Source organism: Palaemon carinicauda, chromosome 35 (genome assembly GCF_036898095.1).
Source record: "Palaemon carinicauda isolate YSFRI2023 chromosome 35, ASM3689809v2, whole genome shotgun sequence".
In the NCBI taxonomy this organism is placed as follows: Eukaryota; Metazoa; Arthropoda; class Malacostraca; order Decapoda; family Palaemonidae; genus Palaemon; species Palaemon carinicauda.
The window spans coordinates 49830303-49850302 of record NC_090759.1 but is presented as its reverse complement, the minus strand read 5'-3'; the positions used below and the strand labels follow the sequence as shown (position 1 = coordinate 49850302).

Genomic DNA, 20000 nt, shown 5'->3' with positions numbered 1-20000 from the left:
TATATATATTCAAATAAGCCATATAAATTTTTGATACATTAATGTCTGGATTCTCTTAACGACCTCGGGATCAGAGCCCCAGGCAGAATCACACAAAGACAAGTGCTTGTGACCGGCCGGGAATCGAACCCTGGTCGACAAGCTTGTATAGACAGTGACTAAACCACTTGGCCACGAAGAAAGATAAAAATAAATGACAATTCTTCTGTACTTATACCTGTCGAATTCAGGTGTTTAGTACTTCGAATTGAAATCAACCCATCTTCACCATCGTAGCTAATTGGTAGTGTGTTACTTGGCATTCGATTAATGATAAATTTTGCACATTTAGACATGTTTTTCTTATTCAAATAAGCCATATAAATTTTTGATACATTAATGTCTGGACTCTCTTAACGACCTCGGGATCAGAGCCCCAGGTGGAATCACACAAAGACAAGAGCCTTTGACCGGCCGGGAATCGAACCCTGGTCGGCAAGCTTGTATAGACAGTGACTAAACCACTTGGCCACGAAGAAAGATAAAAGTCAATAACAATTCTTCTGTACTTACACCTGTGTATCCAATACCAGATACAAACTTTGGCTAATGACATACAGTGAGACTTGCATGTTTCTTTTGAATGCTAGGTGGTTATATGAAATATGCAACTTCAAGACTTTTTCCCGAGTCTAGTTTGACTCTTCCCTGTAGGGGGCAGGAAGCACTAACATAGTATATGATTAGATGAAATGACATATAACGGTATTGTCATAGGTCTCTTCGGTCTAAAAGACCAGAGAAATATTATCTTGAAGTCTAAGGCACATCTGGGAAATCCACAGATACATTAATGCTCTGGTAAACTTCCATCAAAAGACATGGCCTGAGCCCAAAGAACGGATTGTGAGCGAAGCGAAAAATCTATTTTTGGGTGAGATAGCCATGCCGTCCTGATGGACGCCCCCTCCTTTCTATGAAACGCCTTGGTAGGAGCCCTCACGATGTTACTGTATCCATAGTACCGACCTTAACGCTACAAGGAATAAAGATGGCCGACGATTATGGGTCCATCTGAGTACTCAAACAGTAAGGAGGAAGGAGAATATTGTAACGGCTCCTCTTTTATTTTGCCACTTTTCCCCCTCAAAACGTTAACGCTATGCGGGGTGCAGATTGCTATGTGGCGTGTCAAGAATACGTCCCCTGATATTATGTGATATCCTAGAAGGAGACTTTAAGGATATTTGCGCCAGGAGTTAGAATTCTTAAGACCTTAAGTTAAATTCTCTGGGAATATCACTGTAGTCAAATATACCCTAGGAAGCTACTTAAAGGAACCTTCCATCAGGACGACATGGCTATGTCACCCAGAAATAGAGTTTGAGCAAAATTAACTCGTTCTGGAGTGGCTTTCGTAAAGTGATTTTTTCATGTTGTGTGTCACATTTCACATGCAAATTACCTAATTCATTCCAAACCCTACAAAACATTACATTAAGTCTTATAATAAAGCTACAGTATAACCGCAATGAAATACTGTACATTCAAATACATTTGAACCATTCAATATACCTAAACTAACTGTTAATATTGGTAAATTAAGTAGTTATTACAATATAATGTAATTATAAATGGAAAATAATACAATACATACAGTACAGTACTGTACATATTCAAAATTTACCATGCCATATGTACTGTACTATTATAGTTACCCCTATTGTAGACTACAGCTACATTTTCTATTGTCTAAACCCATTTTCTTCAACTTTGGAAAGGGTGACTATTTTATTCTCGTCCTGGCCAGCAAATCTCTTTTATTTAAAATGGAACATTTTTCGCAAAGTGAGTCATGAAAATATTCGCATCTCGTTTTGCAGCTTGAAAATTTCGTAAGCAGAGTCTTTCGTGAAGAGACGTATGACTGTGTATATATATATATATATATATATATATATATATATATATATATATATATATATATATATGTATTTATTTATGTACACACACATAACTCCTTATATCTAATAAATCTTGCATGCTTAGCCTGTCTACTTACTGTATCTCACAGTCTGGTTCATAGAGATAAGCAATGCTAAGCTCTCACCTGTCTTGGGATGGATACTATTTTTAATAATTCCCAGGGCTCCTTTTCTAAAATGTATGACTGAAGAAATTCTTTGTTTGGCTCCCGATTCTGGTAGAATTATATCAGACCAAGATTTTAAGTGATTTCAGGAACAGCAGCTTCCGTCTTGTTTTTATTCAGCTTCCTCGTTTATGGAATGCTAGGAGCAGAAGTATTGGGTTGTCTTTGTGATACTTAACATATTCTGGGATGATTGTGGTTGTATTCCTTTCCCAGCTGCATTTTACTCAAATTTCGTATTAAACGTGAACCTAAAGAATTTACTGTACTTGTAAAAAAAAAATTCTCTCAATTACTTCCTTTCTTTAAAATGTAAGCTGTTATTTTCTCTAATTGTTAAGAAAATGGTAGATTATTTATAAATTAGTCCAAATGGATAATTTTTCTTTTTTTTTAGTGACCTATGCTTGGGAAGACTAGTCTATGGGGATGGTAGAGAGAGGGTTGTTCCTCATAAGAGACGGGTAGCGTTATAAGAATGCCGTTATTTTGCCAGAGTTCTATTTCCCGGATTATTGTTTATGAAGAGAAGTAATTTCAAAAGTCCTATTATTATTATTATTATTATTATTATTATTATTATTATTATTATTATTCTAATCTAAGCTACAACACTAGTTAGAAAAGCAAGATGCTATAAACCCAAGGGCTCCAAGAGAAAAAAGTAGCCCAGTGAGGAAAGGAAACAAAGAAATAAATAAACTACAAGAGAAGTAATAACAAATGAAACTAAAACAGTTTAAGAATAGTTAAAACATTAAATTAGAACTTCCATATACTTCCATAAACTATAAAAACTTCAAAAAACAAGAGGAAGAGAAATGAGATCGAATGGTGCGCCCAAGTGTTCCCTCAAACAAGAGAACTTTTATCTAAGACCATGGAAGGCCATGGTACAGAGGCTATGGCACTACACAAGAATAGAGAACAAAGGCTTGATTTTGGAGTGTCCTTCTAGAAGAGTTGCTTACTATAGATAAAAAGTTTCTTCTACCCTTATCAAGATAAGTTTATTTAGTGAAAGTTTGAAATTTGAGACATCAACCCCAAGAGATTTATTAATTTTCTTTAATATCTTCTAGACTGGATCTTTGAATGTCCCTCATGGTTTCTCAATATCCCACAATCCTTTTCAATGTGCAAATCAACAATTTGAAAATTGGGAAAGATTGTTAGAATAAACAAATTTAGAATAGAATTTATTTCAATAGTTACCCAATGTTTAATTCAATTACCCACCATTATCTCATCTGGTGTATCCAAAATAGAAGGGACATAAGAAACACCTTAACACATGGTACCAGGAAGTATTTGCCTTTACAGGTAGTCAAAGATCCACTCACATTATTTTAAAATATTTATCACAGAAGTATGAGCATTAAATGATAAAAGAATTTGAACATTGGATAGGGTCTTACTGAGATAATAAATTGTTTTTGGAAATAATTTTGTTATTTATAAACAAACAATATTCTTTTGTAAAGAACAATGCCTAAAACCTTTGGATATAAACCTTAAATTAGCCATCAATGTTTCATACAAACTCATTACTAATGATGCCCGAGTTGCTTTTATTGGTAAAACAAAAAACGGCATTTAACTAGTACAGGTAGTACCTTGTATGTGTTGGTGGATACCAGGCTCTTAGATAGCTACAAATGCTATTAATCTCGTCCTTTAATTCACAATTTGAGTGTATAATTGAAATATTTTTTCCAAAGAATTACTTTTTTTTTCTTTGTAAGTGTACAGCTGAAGGTATTTACAAGGTGGAAGTAATAACCTTGGAAAGCTTTTGACGTGAAGATTTCTGTTAATTGAATATTAAACGAATGGTAGAGGAGACAAAGATGAATAATATACAGATTACATTATACTGTTGGAAATATGATTACCCAATGTAGAGACCACCTCCCACTGTTGCGACATGACCCATTGAGTACGAGTCTAACCATAATTGTGTGTGTTTGTCCCCCAAGGTAAAGACTTCACAAATACAGTTTGGTATCTCCCGATGTAGATGGTGAAACCAAATCAACATCTAGATGATTTTCAAAAATAGAGAAATCAGAAGAGCTCTATCTTTTTCATAACATAGTAACTTTTATGCCTAAAACAAAAATTATTAACTTATCACTTGTCCACAAAATTAATTTGAATTGCAAATACTAGCATCCAACTTCCATTCTTTCCTTTTGGATGGGACAACTTTGTGTGTATTGGAGGGCTAATTTTAAGTACTCATGGGTATTTATGCAAGCTACAACTTTTGTAATTGTATGATTTTAAGTAGTGCAAAATGTCACATTTTATGCTTTCATTTAAATTCTTAATTAATATTGATGTACAGTATAGGTACATTGATGTTTGTATTTATCACTCAGATATTAATGATTATACATATAGTAGATAACAGTATGATAAAATGAAATATGCTCATTACATTGGTATTACAGCTTGGACTGGTATAAAAATCAGTAAGCTAGCTTATACAATAATTGTGAATACATTATTGGAAGTCATTCCAAATAAACTTAGTGAGATTTGAGGTATCTGAAGTAAAATGCTTGAACATACAAAAGTATGATAAATTATGAAATATTGAACCCATACTGAACTGTTAACATTCATGAATTTTAGATCTATAGATTTGAAGTTATGCTCCTTTCACTGGGAGGAGCCATCATGATGGCACAAGTATCAGAGTAATGCAATTTTTTTGTATACTGTACCATATCCATAAATATAATTGCAGTTCTGCAAATATTAATCGAGCCACAGTAGTAAGCAACAAAAAATCTTCCATCATTTGCTTATCATGACAACGTAAACATCCTGTAAATAAAAGCAACTCATAAACAAAATTACATATGAAGGAGGATTCACAAAATAAACCTCTTTTTTCTACAATTAACTAAAAACTTGCTTCTCTGGTTCCAGTGGAGTAAGTTGCCTTAAGAGGTTTTCCTATACAGTATAGCTAAGATAGCACAATATTTGAATATATTGTATGTCTGAAAAAGTAGGATGCTTCATATTGTGCCTACTTGCCATGAATAACAATTGAGGCTTATTTATAGATATTGATTGTTTGCTTTGTATGATTTCAATTATATTAACTTTGATTTTAGATTTGTGATATTCTGAATACTGTATGTGCAGTTGGGACATGCAGTCAGGATAGAGTTAAGGTTATCTAAAGGTTATGTGTGTTATCTGATTTACGATACTCCGTGTCGACAGTAGATACTGTATTAGTATTACATAGATCATGGTAAGTAAGGTTTAATTGTATGACTATTGCAGTACTGGATCACTTGTGAATATTATGTGGTCTCTTAATATGTATAGGGTCATATTACTATTGTAAGAAATCATCAAATGTCAGTATGATATATTTCCAGAATGCTTATGTCTGTTCTTTTATATATAGAGTGAAGAGAAATTTTACCAATAGTATTCCAGGCCAATGATTTTTTTACTCTAAGATTTTGCAGTGTTTAGATAGAAGGAGTAAAATCATAATGAATTTTAATGCTGGTTATGATTATTATTTGTAGCTCTTGTGTGTTATATTCATTATGTAGGAGTGGTGTAAGATTTTGATTAGCTTCATTGTTGCAAGAGCAATTCAGAAGCCAGAATTGGATGATTTTATTCTTGTTTATGTTTTGCTTATCTCTCTAGATGTGCTGCATTGATAAAGTATATAATATTGTCTATTTTCTCATCTTTTTGTAGCTAGAGTAAAGGATTTTCATAATTTTTCTCTTTAAGTCCTTTTGCTTTATATGTAACCCCATGTTTTTATCCTGATAACGTCTTCCTTCCTAACCACCCTAATGACCACTAACCTCAAACCCTAAGGCATGCAGAGCAGCTTTTGACTGATGATAACGAAGCGTGTGTCCCGTACCTCTTGGCCACTCGTGATGCAGATAAACTCATCAATTTTCACATTGGCCGAGGTAGAGTAATCTGTGCCCTTATTTCGGAAAATTGTCACTGCACTGGAATGCTCACTTGGAATGAGAGAGAGAGAAAAGTGACACAACTTAAATTTCACGAGAGGTGAACCAGCAGCGCGATGCTTGAGCCTCTATTATTGATGTTGCAGTTCAATAGAATTAAAGTGTTCATAGCTATAGCTTTATGTCATGTGGCTTTTTGTTAGCAAAGGCTGATGTATGTCGTGTTGAATTAGAATCTGTGTTTTGACTAGAGCACACTAGTGTATTAAGTATGTAGATAGGCTGTTTTTGAAGGCAGAAGTATCCAGTAATTCTATATTGTATATCCAGAATGCTGTCATGTCATTATGTTGACAACATAATATAGGTAAATTTACTTGATATATTATCCATTCAATCTTTGTATAAAGTACATTTTTACATCCAGACAATTTTATTACGATGAATATTACACGTAGACTATACTTTATATTCTAATACATAGAATTCAAGAATTTGCATGAGTCTGAGACACTGCATAGTGTTATTGCGGCACATGCATCACTAGGCTTTTGTTGCTTACTCTCTTTAAAACATAGAAATGCAAGAAGTAAGCCAATTAGATTACATAAGTAAGTTCCAGATTAAGAGCTAGCTAATAAACTGGTGAAGAAAGACCAGTGTTTTATGCTTTTACAGTATAAGTAATTTGCACTGCATATCTTAAATTCTTCAAAAGAAACTGTGTCCATTAGTACTCCACTTTTATCCGATTGTAAATTTCTTACTGTATTCATCTAGTATGGGCATGATCTACTTGCATGTCTTACTCTTTTCCATAGAAAGATAATTGCAAATTAATTACAGTTCACTCATATCTATGTATATTGAAATTATGTCTTTTAAAGAGGAATTTTAGAATAAATAGTTTGCGTCATGTATAAGTACCATTGTTGTATTTAGCCAAGTTATTTGGTTTAAAGTTGACAATTACGTTTAGAAAGGAAAGATGGTTATGTTAGCATAGAGAATGATATTTCATAGATGTGGCAATAAGGTCTCAACATCTCGCTCAGTATGAGGAAATTACTCTCTTAAACTTACAGCTGTGTTTAATAGAAGGGAAGGGAAGGGAATCCTTGGCCAATTTGGATGAGGTTCATCAGATTGGAAAGTGCTGTTTTGGAAAGTGCTGTTTCTTGATATTTCATGCAGTCCACCCTCTCTATGAAGAAGTAAAGAGTGCAATCAGTCTTTATACTCACAAAAAAAAAAAAACTTTAATATAATCAGGGTACTTTGATACTTTGAATGCTAAGAGTTCACAATAATATAGTGTTGTTCAGTATCATGCATTAGTTGTGTTGTACTAAAGATTAATACATAATATAATAAAGTATTATTTAGGGGAAAACATTACAATATATTAATATGGACCCCCTCAATAATGATAATAAGGATAAAATGATAGGAATGATGATGATAGATGAAATACACAAACACCTCAGAAAAAAAGCTTTACAAAATAGATAGAAATATGAGGGCAAGGGTGGTTTGAGAACAAATAAGGTAATATATAAAGTGTCCTTACTCAACATTAGGTTATCTTTCACATCTCCAGTTAAAAGGGGAATTTGTGTTAGTGTGTACACAGTCACTCAATTTGAATCAGTGTTAGGCCCTGTATGGTAATGGTTTGTTAATTGGCTGAAATGAACAAATTTAAAAATTCCCATGGATATATTTAAGTTGGAAATATTTATTTATACTAATCCCTTTATCATTGTAATGAATAAATAATATAACATTCAGTATTCCAAAGTATCTATGGTTATTGGTACTTTCAGTTTTGTATATCAAGTTAGGACAAATGATGTGTAGGTCTTGAAATCTTACATTCTTATGGGGTTTTAGTAACTGGAAGAAAATCTTCAACTTTCATCTTTAGTCCTTTAATGGAAAGACCCTTTATAAAAGTAATTATTGATATCATGATAAGACCAGAGTATATATACAAATGAATGCAAGGCAATATTTCATAAATAACAGATGACCAGTTGTAGTGCTTCTTTCTGCCTTCATGGGGAGAGTGCATGTAGATTCCTCCACTCAAGATGTAACAGTGAAAAAACTAAAGGCAAAGGATAGCCTAAAATATTCTATTGTCATTGTTTGGACAATGCGTTTTGCAAGAGAATTGCTAATTGATGTATTGGTTGTCACTTTTCCAACTCTGCTCGAGACTTAACTATCCTTGCAGAAGTAGTCATAGAAGGTTTGAGTTTTTTTAGCTCTGTCAAATTGTCTCTCTTGTAAGATACACTGTAGACATTACAATACTAAATTATCTTTGTAGCATTCCCTAGGACTTAGGACACAAGCTGCAGTGCCTTCTGCCTTTTACTTTTGTGCATTAATCTCACCTATCTGTCCAACTTCTTAAAATTTACTTTGGTTCAATATTACCATTTTCATCCAAATACACACTTTGGGAAAGTCCCACAAGTTTTAGTGTGACTCTGTTGAATCTTTAAACTGCTATAGTATTGTAATATGTAAATATAATTATGCTCAATTTTGATGTGAGTACTGGATTCTGAGCTATTAGCCTGGGTCAGAATATAATTTTGCGGGTCTTTTTACATGACACTTTAATTTGTATAAAAGATATAGAACAGCTGTCTTTGCAGACCCTCTTCTGTTTGAGATTCATGTGAAGATCTCCCTCTGGATATCAATTAGCTTTGTTGCACTCTCATGCAAAGTTCAAGAAGGAATAGTGAGAGCTGTCAAATTAGCATTTTGACAAAAGCACATGGTTACTTTGCTGATGACAATAATTTCTAAGGAATACCTCTTTCAGAAGCTTCAGTATCTAACATACCTGGACACAAAATCTCAGAAAAAAGACATTAAGGTGATGTTTTTAAATGCCTTATGGCTTTCAAAAGGATTCATGTTTTACAGATCACTACAGGCCTAAGAAATTTGTGTGATATGGTCTTTTATTTCAGAGGCCCTTGAAAATATGTAGTTGGAGGAAATGGGGTTGAAGAGAGTTAGTCTTCGACGTGTAAGACATTCCTCTAGGATTAGCATGTACAGACCATAAATTGTAGGTGTCTGTATGATTTTCTAAATACATCAGGGTGAATGGCTATCCTTATAGTAGTATTTACTTTTTCAATTACAGCATATGACATTTTCTTGTAGAAAAAATTTAACACCAATCTCACTTACAAATCATATAGTGTACAAGTAGCATAGGAATGAGAGTGCCTTCCTGTTCCAGAAAGGAGGTGAAACTGTGAGAATACCTTCTTTCTGTGTAATATAAATTCTAAAATTTCAGTGCTACCCTACTTACCTAAAGACAACAGTATTATTGTCCCTGCAAAGTTTATTATTTCCTCAATGGTTGGTACTAAGTGTTACCATCTTGTCTAAAATGTCCTATGTCAAATGGCAAGTGGAAACCTTGACATTCTAGCAGGCAGTGCCCTTCAAGGGACTCCCATAGAGCAGCTAAGTATTTGTGGTGACATAATTGTGAATCTTCTCGTTCTGGAGGTGAGGTAGAATTTGAAATACTAATCCTTATGGCCTGGTATGCAGCTGATGATTACTTCATTTCTAAATTTCATAAAAAAAATAAATTACATAAAATTGGTAATCTGATAAGTTTTTCAGGAAAAAATAAAAACCAGTTTGGTAAAAGAGAAACCCACATTTCTGGTTAATTGATGTTAATTATCTGGTAAACAAGCATGCAATAGGCACACTTCATCTTTAAAAATTTACAGAACCCCCTGATCCTAATCAAAATGATAATCAAGAAGCAAATCATAATCAAAGTAAACATCAGGAAATTATATCTAAAGTACTAAAACCTATTAAAAAGAGTAATGCTAGTACAGATAAATAGAAATCTAAAGGCAGAAAATTAAGCAGAAATATAACACATTGCCCAGTGTAAATCGATCTCCATAACCTTGATATTCACACTAGTGAATTCATAACTCAATTGAATATTGGTGGTCTTAAAACCTGTTGTATCTACAGGAAATTCAATGGCTTAGAAAATTATAATTATTGCAAAATGCCTACAGCATACTAATGATACCATTCCGTCAATGGGAAATTAAATGCTACTTGCTCAATCCCTTCTGCTGATACCTTAGGAAATGCAATCTATATTTATATTAATGTAACTTACAATGTTAAGATATTTAGAACATTAGAATTTCAGTTATTCGGACCTTAAAATACATATGAATACAGTAGTACATAACTCTGTTGATATTTATAATCAACCCTCTTGAAACTATACAGTAATTTGGAAAATTTTGCTAAACAATTCCCAGACAGACAAGAAGACTTTTTTAATTGGAGACTTCAATGCCTACAATCCCCTCTTGGACACTAATTGCATTACTTTAGATACAAATGGTTCCAAGGTTGAACAGACTGTGAAGGATCTTAACCTGTGTATATTAAACGATGGAGATACTAGCACCTATTATTCATAAGCTCATGGAGCATATTCCGCAATAGACTTTTAACTCTCTATTCCAACAATAGTGGTGATTGGTTTGAATGGAATGTCCTAGATGATTTTTATAGCAGTGACCATTTCCGTACATATATTGATAACCACGCTAGACATACACTAAGTCTTATCATTCAGTATTATGATACAAATAAAGCTGACTTGGATCAGCTCAATTTTTATACGGGTGAAGTGCCCACCTTTAATTATTCACAAGTTTATGATGAAACAAAGGATGTCTTTGTAAAATTCATCACACAAGCAGCTGATAAATCTAAAATTTCATATTTTACCATAGTAATTTTAAAACACTTTATATAAGATGAATGCAGATTTTTTTGTTAATAAATACTGTAAGGAAGTTACCAATCATTGTAAATTCTATATAGATCTTAATTTCCGTATTACTCTTCATTGAAATAACAATTTTTCTAATAGAAAATCATTCAAGCTTACGGTGACTAAATAACAATACTGTAATCCAATTTTCAAAACTATATTTTTCATAGCAAGAGAGAGAGAGAGAGAGAGAGAGAGTGTGTGTGTGTATTACTTAAACATAATATAGAGTATCTATGAACTTCTTTTTAATAATTTTTATTATTAGAATTGCTGTGCAAAGGATTTATCACTGAATAGTTTACATGTGTTATCTATAAATATATCATGTACTGTATATTTATCAGTGAGACATGAACTGTTGTGCTGTGTGGAGCACGGTTGGTTTGAAAAAGTCGGCTCGTGAGAGTACTTATCGTGATACCGCGAATGGGTGAAATTTTATTTAATAGGCTATACGGTTCTCTGTATTGTGAATTGCCAAATTAATGAAGAGAGAACCCAAGGATATTGAGGACTGACTGTACTTCGATGCAGAAAGTGTAGTGAAATTTAGAAAAATGAATGGTTCCTATAACAGACCTGCAAGACATGCATTAATGCATATTAGATAACTAGTTCAGGCAATCAAAATAGTATTAGTCGTAATAATGAAAGCATAAGCATTTCCAATCCATTGAAAGAAGAGAGCAGTTGTATTGAATTTTGACGCTGTGGAAGGTATCTACTACAATAAAAGATTTACTAAAGATGAGCTGGAATTTACATGATAAAATTGTAGTTCAGTGGCCCCAGGTAAAGATCATATATATTTTGATATGATGAGGAATTTAGCCTCTTTGGCAAAGGCTTATTTATTAGTTTTATAATCATCTTTGAATTAACCATTTATGTCCAGACTAATGCCTGTAACTAAGCTAAGGAAAGACCCCAGTAATCCAAGCAATTACGGACCAATTTCACCGGCAAGTTGTGTTTGCAGATTACTGGAAGAACTGCGAATTATAGATTGAATTGGTGTTTACGTCATTATAACATTTTATCAACTTTGCAAGTTGTCTTGCAAACAGAGGGATTCACCTTGGACTCTTTCTCATTTGGAAAATTATCTACATAGAGGTTTTGAACGAAAGCAAATCACAGTAGGTATCTTGTTTGGTATTCAGAAGGCATACAATATTACTTGGAGCCAATCAGTACTAAAATCATTAAATCGTAATGATTTTTGAGGACATCTTCCTATTTTTATTAAAAATGCTATTGGTGAAAGAACATTCTTAATTCATATAGACAATAGTCATTGCAAATCTTGCAGACTTTACTATGTTGTTTCACCTGTGTAGTGTTTCAAGTGGGACTCTGTATTGGCAATTAATGACAGTTGCTCAAATACCACAGGAAGTGCAAAGTAACCTATATGTTGATGACTTTGCAATATACTACTACTGTATTCAAATAATCTTCATCTCCCGCAAAAAATTCTAAATACAGTAAGTCCACTTGAAAAAATACAAATTTGAACTGCTTCTGTTGGTTTCAGGAAAAAAAAAACTCTAGCAAGCAATAATATAAATCTCACAATGGGCAATGCTCAAATCCAATTCCAAGATAAGGTAAAACTTTTAGGACTAATCTTAGATACCCACCTCAGTTGAAAAGCCCATATATCCTACATCAAATGTAAATGTAATAATGCCCTCAATGAGGAAGTTGTCTTATACAATATGGGGTGCAAAGAGATCAACTTTACTGATTATTTATAAGCATTAGTCGTATCGCAAATAGATTATGGATCAGGATCTAAATCTACTTTGAATTCTTTAAATCCAATACACACTCGATGTTTGAGTCTTTGTAGTGGAGTGTTTAGATTTTCCTCAAATATCTCAGTATAATGGGAAAGCAGAGAACCACCTTTGTCATCACTTCATGATTTTGTAACAATACAAAGTACATTGAAGATCTTATCCACCAATTGTGCAACAAATAAGTGATATAAGAATTAATTTTTGTAGCTGTTCAGTTGCTGTAAAATCCAGGGACAATTGCCTTGGTCTTTCTCTCTCATGCATTTGTACTTATAGCTCTTTTGCTCTTGACTCTACTGTATACTTTTGGATAGTCTACCTTCTTGTATAGAGAGAATGGTAGAGAAAAAACCCTATGCTGTATCTGGAATTTATAAAAAGAATTAAATAGATTCATAAGACTGCATATTAAGACCAATAACTGATTTATAAGAAGAATTAAGAAGTCAGAAGTGGTAAGTGTCAGTTGTTCTTTATAGTTTAAATTGTACCCGGGAAAAATACTTCTTAAGAGCATATTTCTTGAAGATAATTTTACAGGATCTAAAGTTTATTTGTACAGCTTCCTTATCATCTCAGATAAACCAACAGTTTGATAATATGAAGTTTCTTGCTATAAATGTACCTCTCTCATAAGTGACAAATGCATTCTCAACCAGTATTTGAGGGTTTGATTTCATTAAGGCATTTCCACCAGTGTGACCTATATTTGCAGCACTTATATTTGTGTACTTTACCATGAAATCAAATGCAGTAGAAAATTTTTTTGTTATTCCTTTCATTCAGGTTACTTTTAGTCTCTAATTTTACATCAACATATTAACAATTAGAGCAAGATATTTGAGTGTTACTGTACATACCTTAGACGTTGTTTTTTCCTCATTGACTTGTATTTACTTGATAAATGTTGCAAGTTCAGCATGAATATTCATTAGCATTAAATGTTACTACCCTTCAGAATAGACTCAAATTCTCCCAAGAGATCTTGCAGAAAAAACTTGAAAACTTGGTAAGCATTAACATTGACATCTTTATCCAAACTAATATGTAGATGCAACTATTGAATTATGCATGGGGTCTTCATTTGCAACTTTAATATAGTTATTGCAAAATATGACTGCATGTCATGTTTTAAAATTGTGAATGCTCTTTTACTGAGTAAACTGTATTTAGCATATAACATCCCAAATTCCCATCTAACATATCCTAACTTTCTTGTTGGAATGGGTTGTTTTCAAAAGCTTGTAATGTGCAGCATTGACGTGGTAGCAAACATCAATAACAGGTCCTTTAGATGCAACAGTTATTTATTATGCTGACTGACTTTTCAGGCCATCTTGATAAAGCCTTCTCAGAGTGTGTGGCTCTAAGCAAGATGAATAGAAATAGCCGTAAGGGGCCTCCACCTGATGTTCCTGCCAGAGGGTCTTCAATGGAGATGAATGGTACTAGTCAGGTACAAGAACGGACGCTGGAGTGTGCTCATCTAGTTGCTCACTGGCACCTTCTTAGAGGGTCACCTATTGTTGCTGCCTGTGCCTTATTAGCTGTTGATGACATCAAAGTAAGTTTTTATTATTCTATATGTATTTTTATTTAACTGAAACTAATTATACTTATGCCCTACCTTTTAATTAGAAATACATATGATCAAAGAATTGTTGAGCAGTAAATGAGATGTCCTTCCACTACAGGGGAAGAAATGACACTTCTTTCCAGTACTTGGAAGCCCGTTTCAATTAAGAAACTCTTTTCCAATGTAATCATTCCCTAACTATATTACTGAAATGTTTGGGGAGTGTAAATCAACTAGGGGTATATTTCACCTTCCATTCTATTAGTTTTTCAGTATCATTTATCATGAAGTCTGCCTTGTACTCCATTTTGTGAGATTATATTTATTGTTGTTATAAAAAAGCTGTCTGTTTAAAGAGTGTGTTTACAGGGTTGAAATATATTGCACATGGTTACTCAGTCGGCAAACACAGCACTGCAGTGACTTAAGATACTATTACATGAACACCTTTTTTGTTGTCTTTAGCATCTTGATTCCAGAGTTGAATCAAAGCAGTCAGTAATGTAGACAAAAGTTAATTTGGTCATGTTCATCCTCTTGAAGCCAGAGAGCAGCACCAATGCATAAAAAGGGTACCCTATGCATCATATCCTTAATCAATGACATTACAGGAGGTCCTCCGGTTGCGATGGTCTTGAGTTACGATGATTCACTGTTATGAAAGGTCTCCCATAAGGTACTTAGAAAAATCATTGTAACGCAGTTTCAAGCTATGAAGTTTGATTTTTTGATACGGCAAACTATTTACCAACGTGGAGAGCAACTAATGCTGCAGAGTAATGGGTTATTCATGATTTAGCATTATTTTGCTATCTTTCTTTACGGTACGAATTCGGGATTTTGGTACTGCTCTTTTCTGGATAATTTTGTGTGCTTATTTTTGTTTTGCCATGTATCATGTCTGTAAAGGGTAAGGGAGACTTCTGATGGCAGAATGCAGGCCATCCACACAAATAAAGGTAAGGAATTATTATATGTATTAGTTATTGCATTTCTCCATATTTAGTGAATATTATACATATTCAGTATATGTATGTGCATACATTTTGTTATGTACAGTATATAAATCCTACTTATAATGAAAATCGACTTCCTACGCGGTGTAGGACCCGATCCCGTCATAGTTACTCTATTTCAGATTAGTATAATAGACTTAAGATTCGCAAATGCTAGTGTTGTGGTTATATTGTGTAGATTAGGATGGCCCTGTAGCATGGAGGAAAACCTTGAAGCTAAACTTGATGTAATTCTGCCAATTGTCCCATAAGTAAGGCAATCTAATTGATCAACATGTTTACAGAACTCATCACATCACGTGTATTACTTGATTAAATGCATATTATTGATTTTAATGCCAACTGCTAGATTAAATTTTTCTCCCTTCAGCACCAAGACCTTATCAGGTAGCAAAAAATCCCAACAAAAAGGGTTTTTTTATGTGCCCTAGCTCCATTGGTTTTTACACTAGAGAGCTCATTCTGTTTCTATTTTTTTGGCAAGTCATTGTACAATTATTTTACAATCATAAACATTCGCTAAACATACAGTATATATAAATGTTAAAAAATTAATAAATGCATAGTAAAAACACAAAAACTATTTCAGATAGTATAAATTAATTTCATCATTTACTTGAATAGATTTCCTTACTATTGATGTACTGTACAAGTTTTACATATATATTATTCTTGTATGTCTCGATAACAAATGAAATAGTAGTGTATAGTAGGACTGAATACCTTACTTTTCGTAAGCCCTGCTATGAATGTAGATGTCATGAGATTCAGGTAATAAAAGTTTGTGGCAGGCATAACAACTTCTATTTGTGTTCGATCTACCAGAATCCAGACATGGATGATTCTATATTAAATTGTCTTCTTACCATTATGGCTTAGATATAAGAAGATGATAGAAAGGTCTCTCTTGTCTTTGTTGGTGATTTCAATGCTCACCATAGGGAGTGATTAAATTCAGTTTCTCCTACCGATTGCCATGACTTAATAGCTTTAGACTTTGCCTCTGAATCAGGCTGTGAGCAAATCATAAGTGAAGCTATTCACAGGTCTGGTAACTGCTTAGACCTCGTATACACCGACTCCCTGGCATTATAACAAGTAAGGTTGGTTCTCCAGATAGGACATTTGATCATGCCTTGATTCATTGGTAGTGAAGACTGAGCATCGCGTCCGTGATTTATCATACTCATGTAAGATTTATATGAAATCTCAAGCAAACTGGAATGGGATTTTGCATGATCTTTTGAGCTTGAATTGGTCACAATTGTATAGTAGTGCTGATCCTGTTGTCCCTTTGAATGAGAATTTTGTCAACCTAATTAATAGGTGTATCCATTCTCGTGAAGGACAAATCATGGTTCAGTGATGATTGAAGATGTGCTTATTTGGAGAAGCAGGAGACCTATCATCTTTGGAAGGGTAACAGATCAGATTTGACATGGAATAACTATACTCAGCTTAGAGCTTTTGATAAAAGAGTTTATGCTTCAACTGAAAAGGAATACAATTTAACTATAAAAGAAACCCTTTCTCGTACAACCCAAGAGCATAAGTGGTGGACTACCCTTAAAGCTGCACTCTTTTGGTGTAGATGCAACAGTTCCTCCTTTACTTAAACCAGATGGCTCTGTCACTCACTGTCCAAAGGAAAAGGCAACCCTTTTGGCAGATGTGTTTGACAGTAAACAGAGTAATGAGAAACTTGAACTTCCTCATTCTTGTTTTCCTGAGGCTAAACTAACTAGTTTAGCTTTTTGATCTCGTTAAAATAAAGTTCTCTTGATGGACCTAGATGTTTATGGAGGTGTAGACCCAAATGGTATTTTTCTTTTGTTTTTTTATAAAGACTGCAGATTTCTTAACTCCAAAGTTACCTGTTATCTTATGCAAGTTAGCAAGAAGGGGACCTTTTAGCACTTTTTGGATAATTGGTAATGTTACTCCACTATGTAAATGTGTTTGTGGTTGCTCAAGTCCAAGTGATTAATGCCCGATTTCCATATCTCCCATGTTATCTGAAGTTTTTTAACGTCTTTTGGCAAAACGTCTTAATAGATTTACTGAAGGTAATCATCTGCTCCCTAGTTTGCCATTTTGGTTTTTTGTAAAGGTCTTCGAGCATGTGATGCGCTTCTTACAATCTCCAATGCTGTACAGAAATCCCTTGATTGTGGTCAGGAAGTTCGTATGATTGGCCTTGATTTTAGTGCTGCCTTTGATTGTGTTAATCATGTGGCCCTTGTTTTCAAACTCAAACAATTTGGAGAAGGTGGGTTGTTTCTTAGAATCATTATTGAATTTTTAAGTAATAGATTGCAAAGAGTAGTTGTTAATGGGCACCATAGTGAGTATAGGAATGTGATATCTGATGTTCCTCAGGGTAGTGTTCTTGGCCCATACTTTTCATAATACATACACATGACATGTGTTTTGACCTAGAAAACAAGCTTGTTGCACATACAGATGATGCTACTCTCTTTAATCAATTCCATCTGCTGAATGTAGATCTGGGGTTGCTGAATCCCTTAATAATGATCTAGCTAAAATTAGTGCATGGTGCAAATTATGGGGTATGAAGTTGAATCATAACAAAACTCAGAGAATGGTTAAGGTCAAGGATAGTGACTCCTCAACATCCGGATCTCAGCACTGACAGTGTTCCTTTAACTTTGTATGTCTTTGAAACTTTTAGGTGTGACTCGACAGCAAGTTTACTTTTGAGAAACACATTAGGTCTGTGGCTTATTGAGAAAATCTTTTAAGATTTTTGGTGATCAATCTATTCTGAAGAAGTGTTTTTATTCTTTTATTCTACTTTGTTTTGAGTATTCTTCTCCTGTCTGGTCTTCATCTGCTGATTCTCATCTCAATTTGTTGGACAGGAACTTACGGTCTATTAAATTTCTTATTCCTGATCTAGATATTAATCTCTGGCATCGTCATTCAATTAGTTCAATATGCATGTTGCATAAGATTTTTCATAACTCTGACCATTCTTTACATTCATATCTTCCAAGACAGTTCCATCCTGTTCGTAATACTAGGCATGCAGTTAATTGTAATTGTCAGGCTTTCTCCATCATGAGGCTCAATACTACACAGTACTTTAGAAGTTTTATTCCAGCTGTGATCTTCCCAATCGGGTAGTTGAAAAGTTTAAACTTGCAACAAATGTTTTTATTTTGAACAGGCTGACATAAGTCCTTTTATAGTTTATGTATGAAATATCTGTTTTAATGTTGTTAATGTTTTTTAGATATTTTATTTTAATTGTTCATTTCTTCTTATATCATTTATTTATTTCCTTTATTCCTTTCACTGGTGTATTTTTCCCTGTTGGAGCCCTGGGACTTATAGCATCTTGCTTTTCCAACTAGGGTTGTAGCTAAGCTAATAATAATATTAATGATAATAATAATAATAATAATAATAATAATTAATGGATCTTGTTATTTAAAGCCGAAATACATAAACAAATACTTAAATTCAAATGGTTTACTGTATTTGATAATAGATTAATAGTTCCTTTACACATTCGAACTTAAGGAATTGCAATTTGGAAAAAATTTTGACGTTTATACAATTTGAAAAGCGGTAAAAATTTAGCATAATTTTACTTATTAATTTTTTCCCCCATTTCTTTTTACATGAATCTTCTTCAAATTTTCTACACTCATTAGTAGGCATGCTTTTGATTAGTCAATAAATTTTCAGAATGATATCTCAATTATTCTAATTTTCCATAAAAATATGATAAAGGGTCCCTTAATGATTTCATACACCTTTATTCTTATTTATTGTACAGTAACATGATTTGTGTGCTTTTAATGCTTTTCTAGTGATATTGCAACTTCAATATCAGTGCCGGACTGATGTAAAGATGAATAAATGGGCTTAAACTTTATTTTTTTCCTTATACAGTAATATTTTTGACAAACGATGTTTAATAAAAAACGACGTAAAATCAAAACGACGTAAACTTTCGTATACCTATTTATGTGTGTGTGTATATATATATATATATATATATATATATATATATATATATATATATATATATATATACATACATATATATATATATATATATATATATATATATATTATATACTGTATATATATATATTTTTTCCCCCAAAAAATTGCTTGGCTAGATGTAGGGTGCGTGCTACCACTTGTAGCATCTTATGGCATGGGAATTACGGTATGTCCGAACGCACAATGCTACTACGGATATCAAAACATTTGCGATATATTTTTCTTTCATTTCAGTAAATAAATAACAGTTAAAAAAACTATTAAGTGAACTATGAAATTTATTCATTCTACAAAATAAGTTCATGTACATATCATCAATGCATCTTGTTTGTATTACTGTACAATTAAATAGCTTAAACATACAAGCGTGTAAAAAAAAACTATAGGTTATTTATTGATGTATCACCAAGGAATATTAATTTTATTACTGAACAGTATAGTTACTTTTAAGAATATGTACGAGTTGAAGAAAACACTATGTTTATGCATGATAGAAACGTACTTAGTAAGGATAAATTTAATGATAGTAACAAATGGTACTGTATATTGTGTATATGTAGGCCTACAGTATCATACTGAATGTATTGCATTAT

General features: G+C 33.2%; 1 protein-coding gene across 2 annotated transcripts in view; it reads left to right on the top strand.

The window, feature by feature from the left end:
• Nucleotides 1–20000, top strand: part of LOC137627724 (WD repeat-containing protein 17-like) — a 183378-nt gene that overhangs the window by 141408 nt on the left and 21970 nt on the right. For both annotated transcript variants that reach the window (XM_068358990.1, XM_068358989.1), the window contains 2 exons: nucleotides 5999–6099; nucleotides 14109–14341. In XM_068358990.1, the coding sequence (XP_068215091.1) occupies nucleotides 5999–6099; nucleotides 14109–14341 (334 nt within the window). The remainder of the gene's footprint in view (nucleotides 1–5998; nucleotides 6100–14108; nucleotides 14342–20000) is intronic.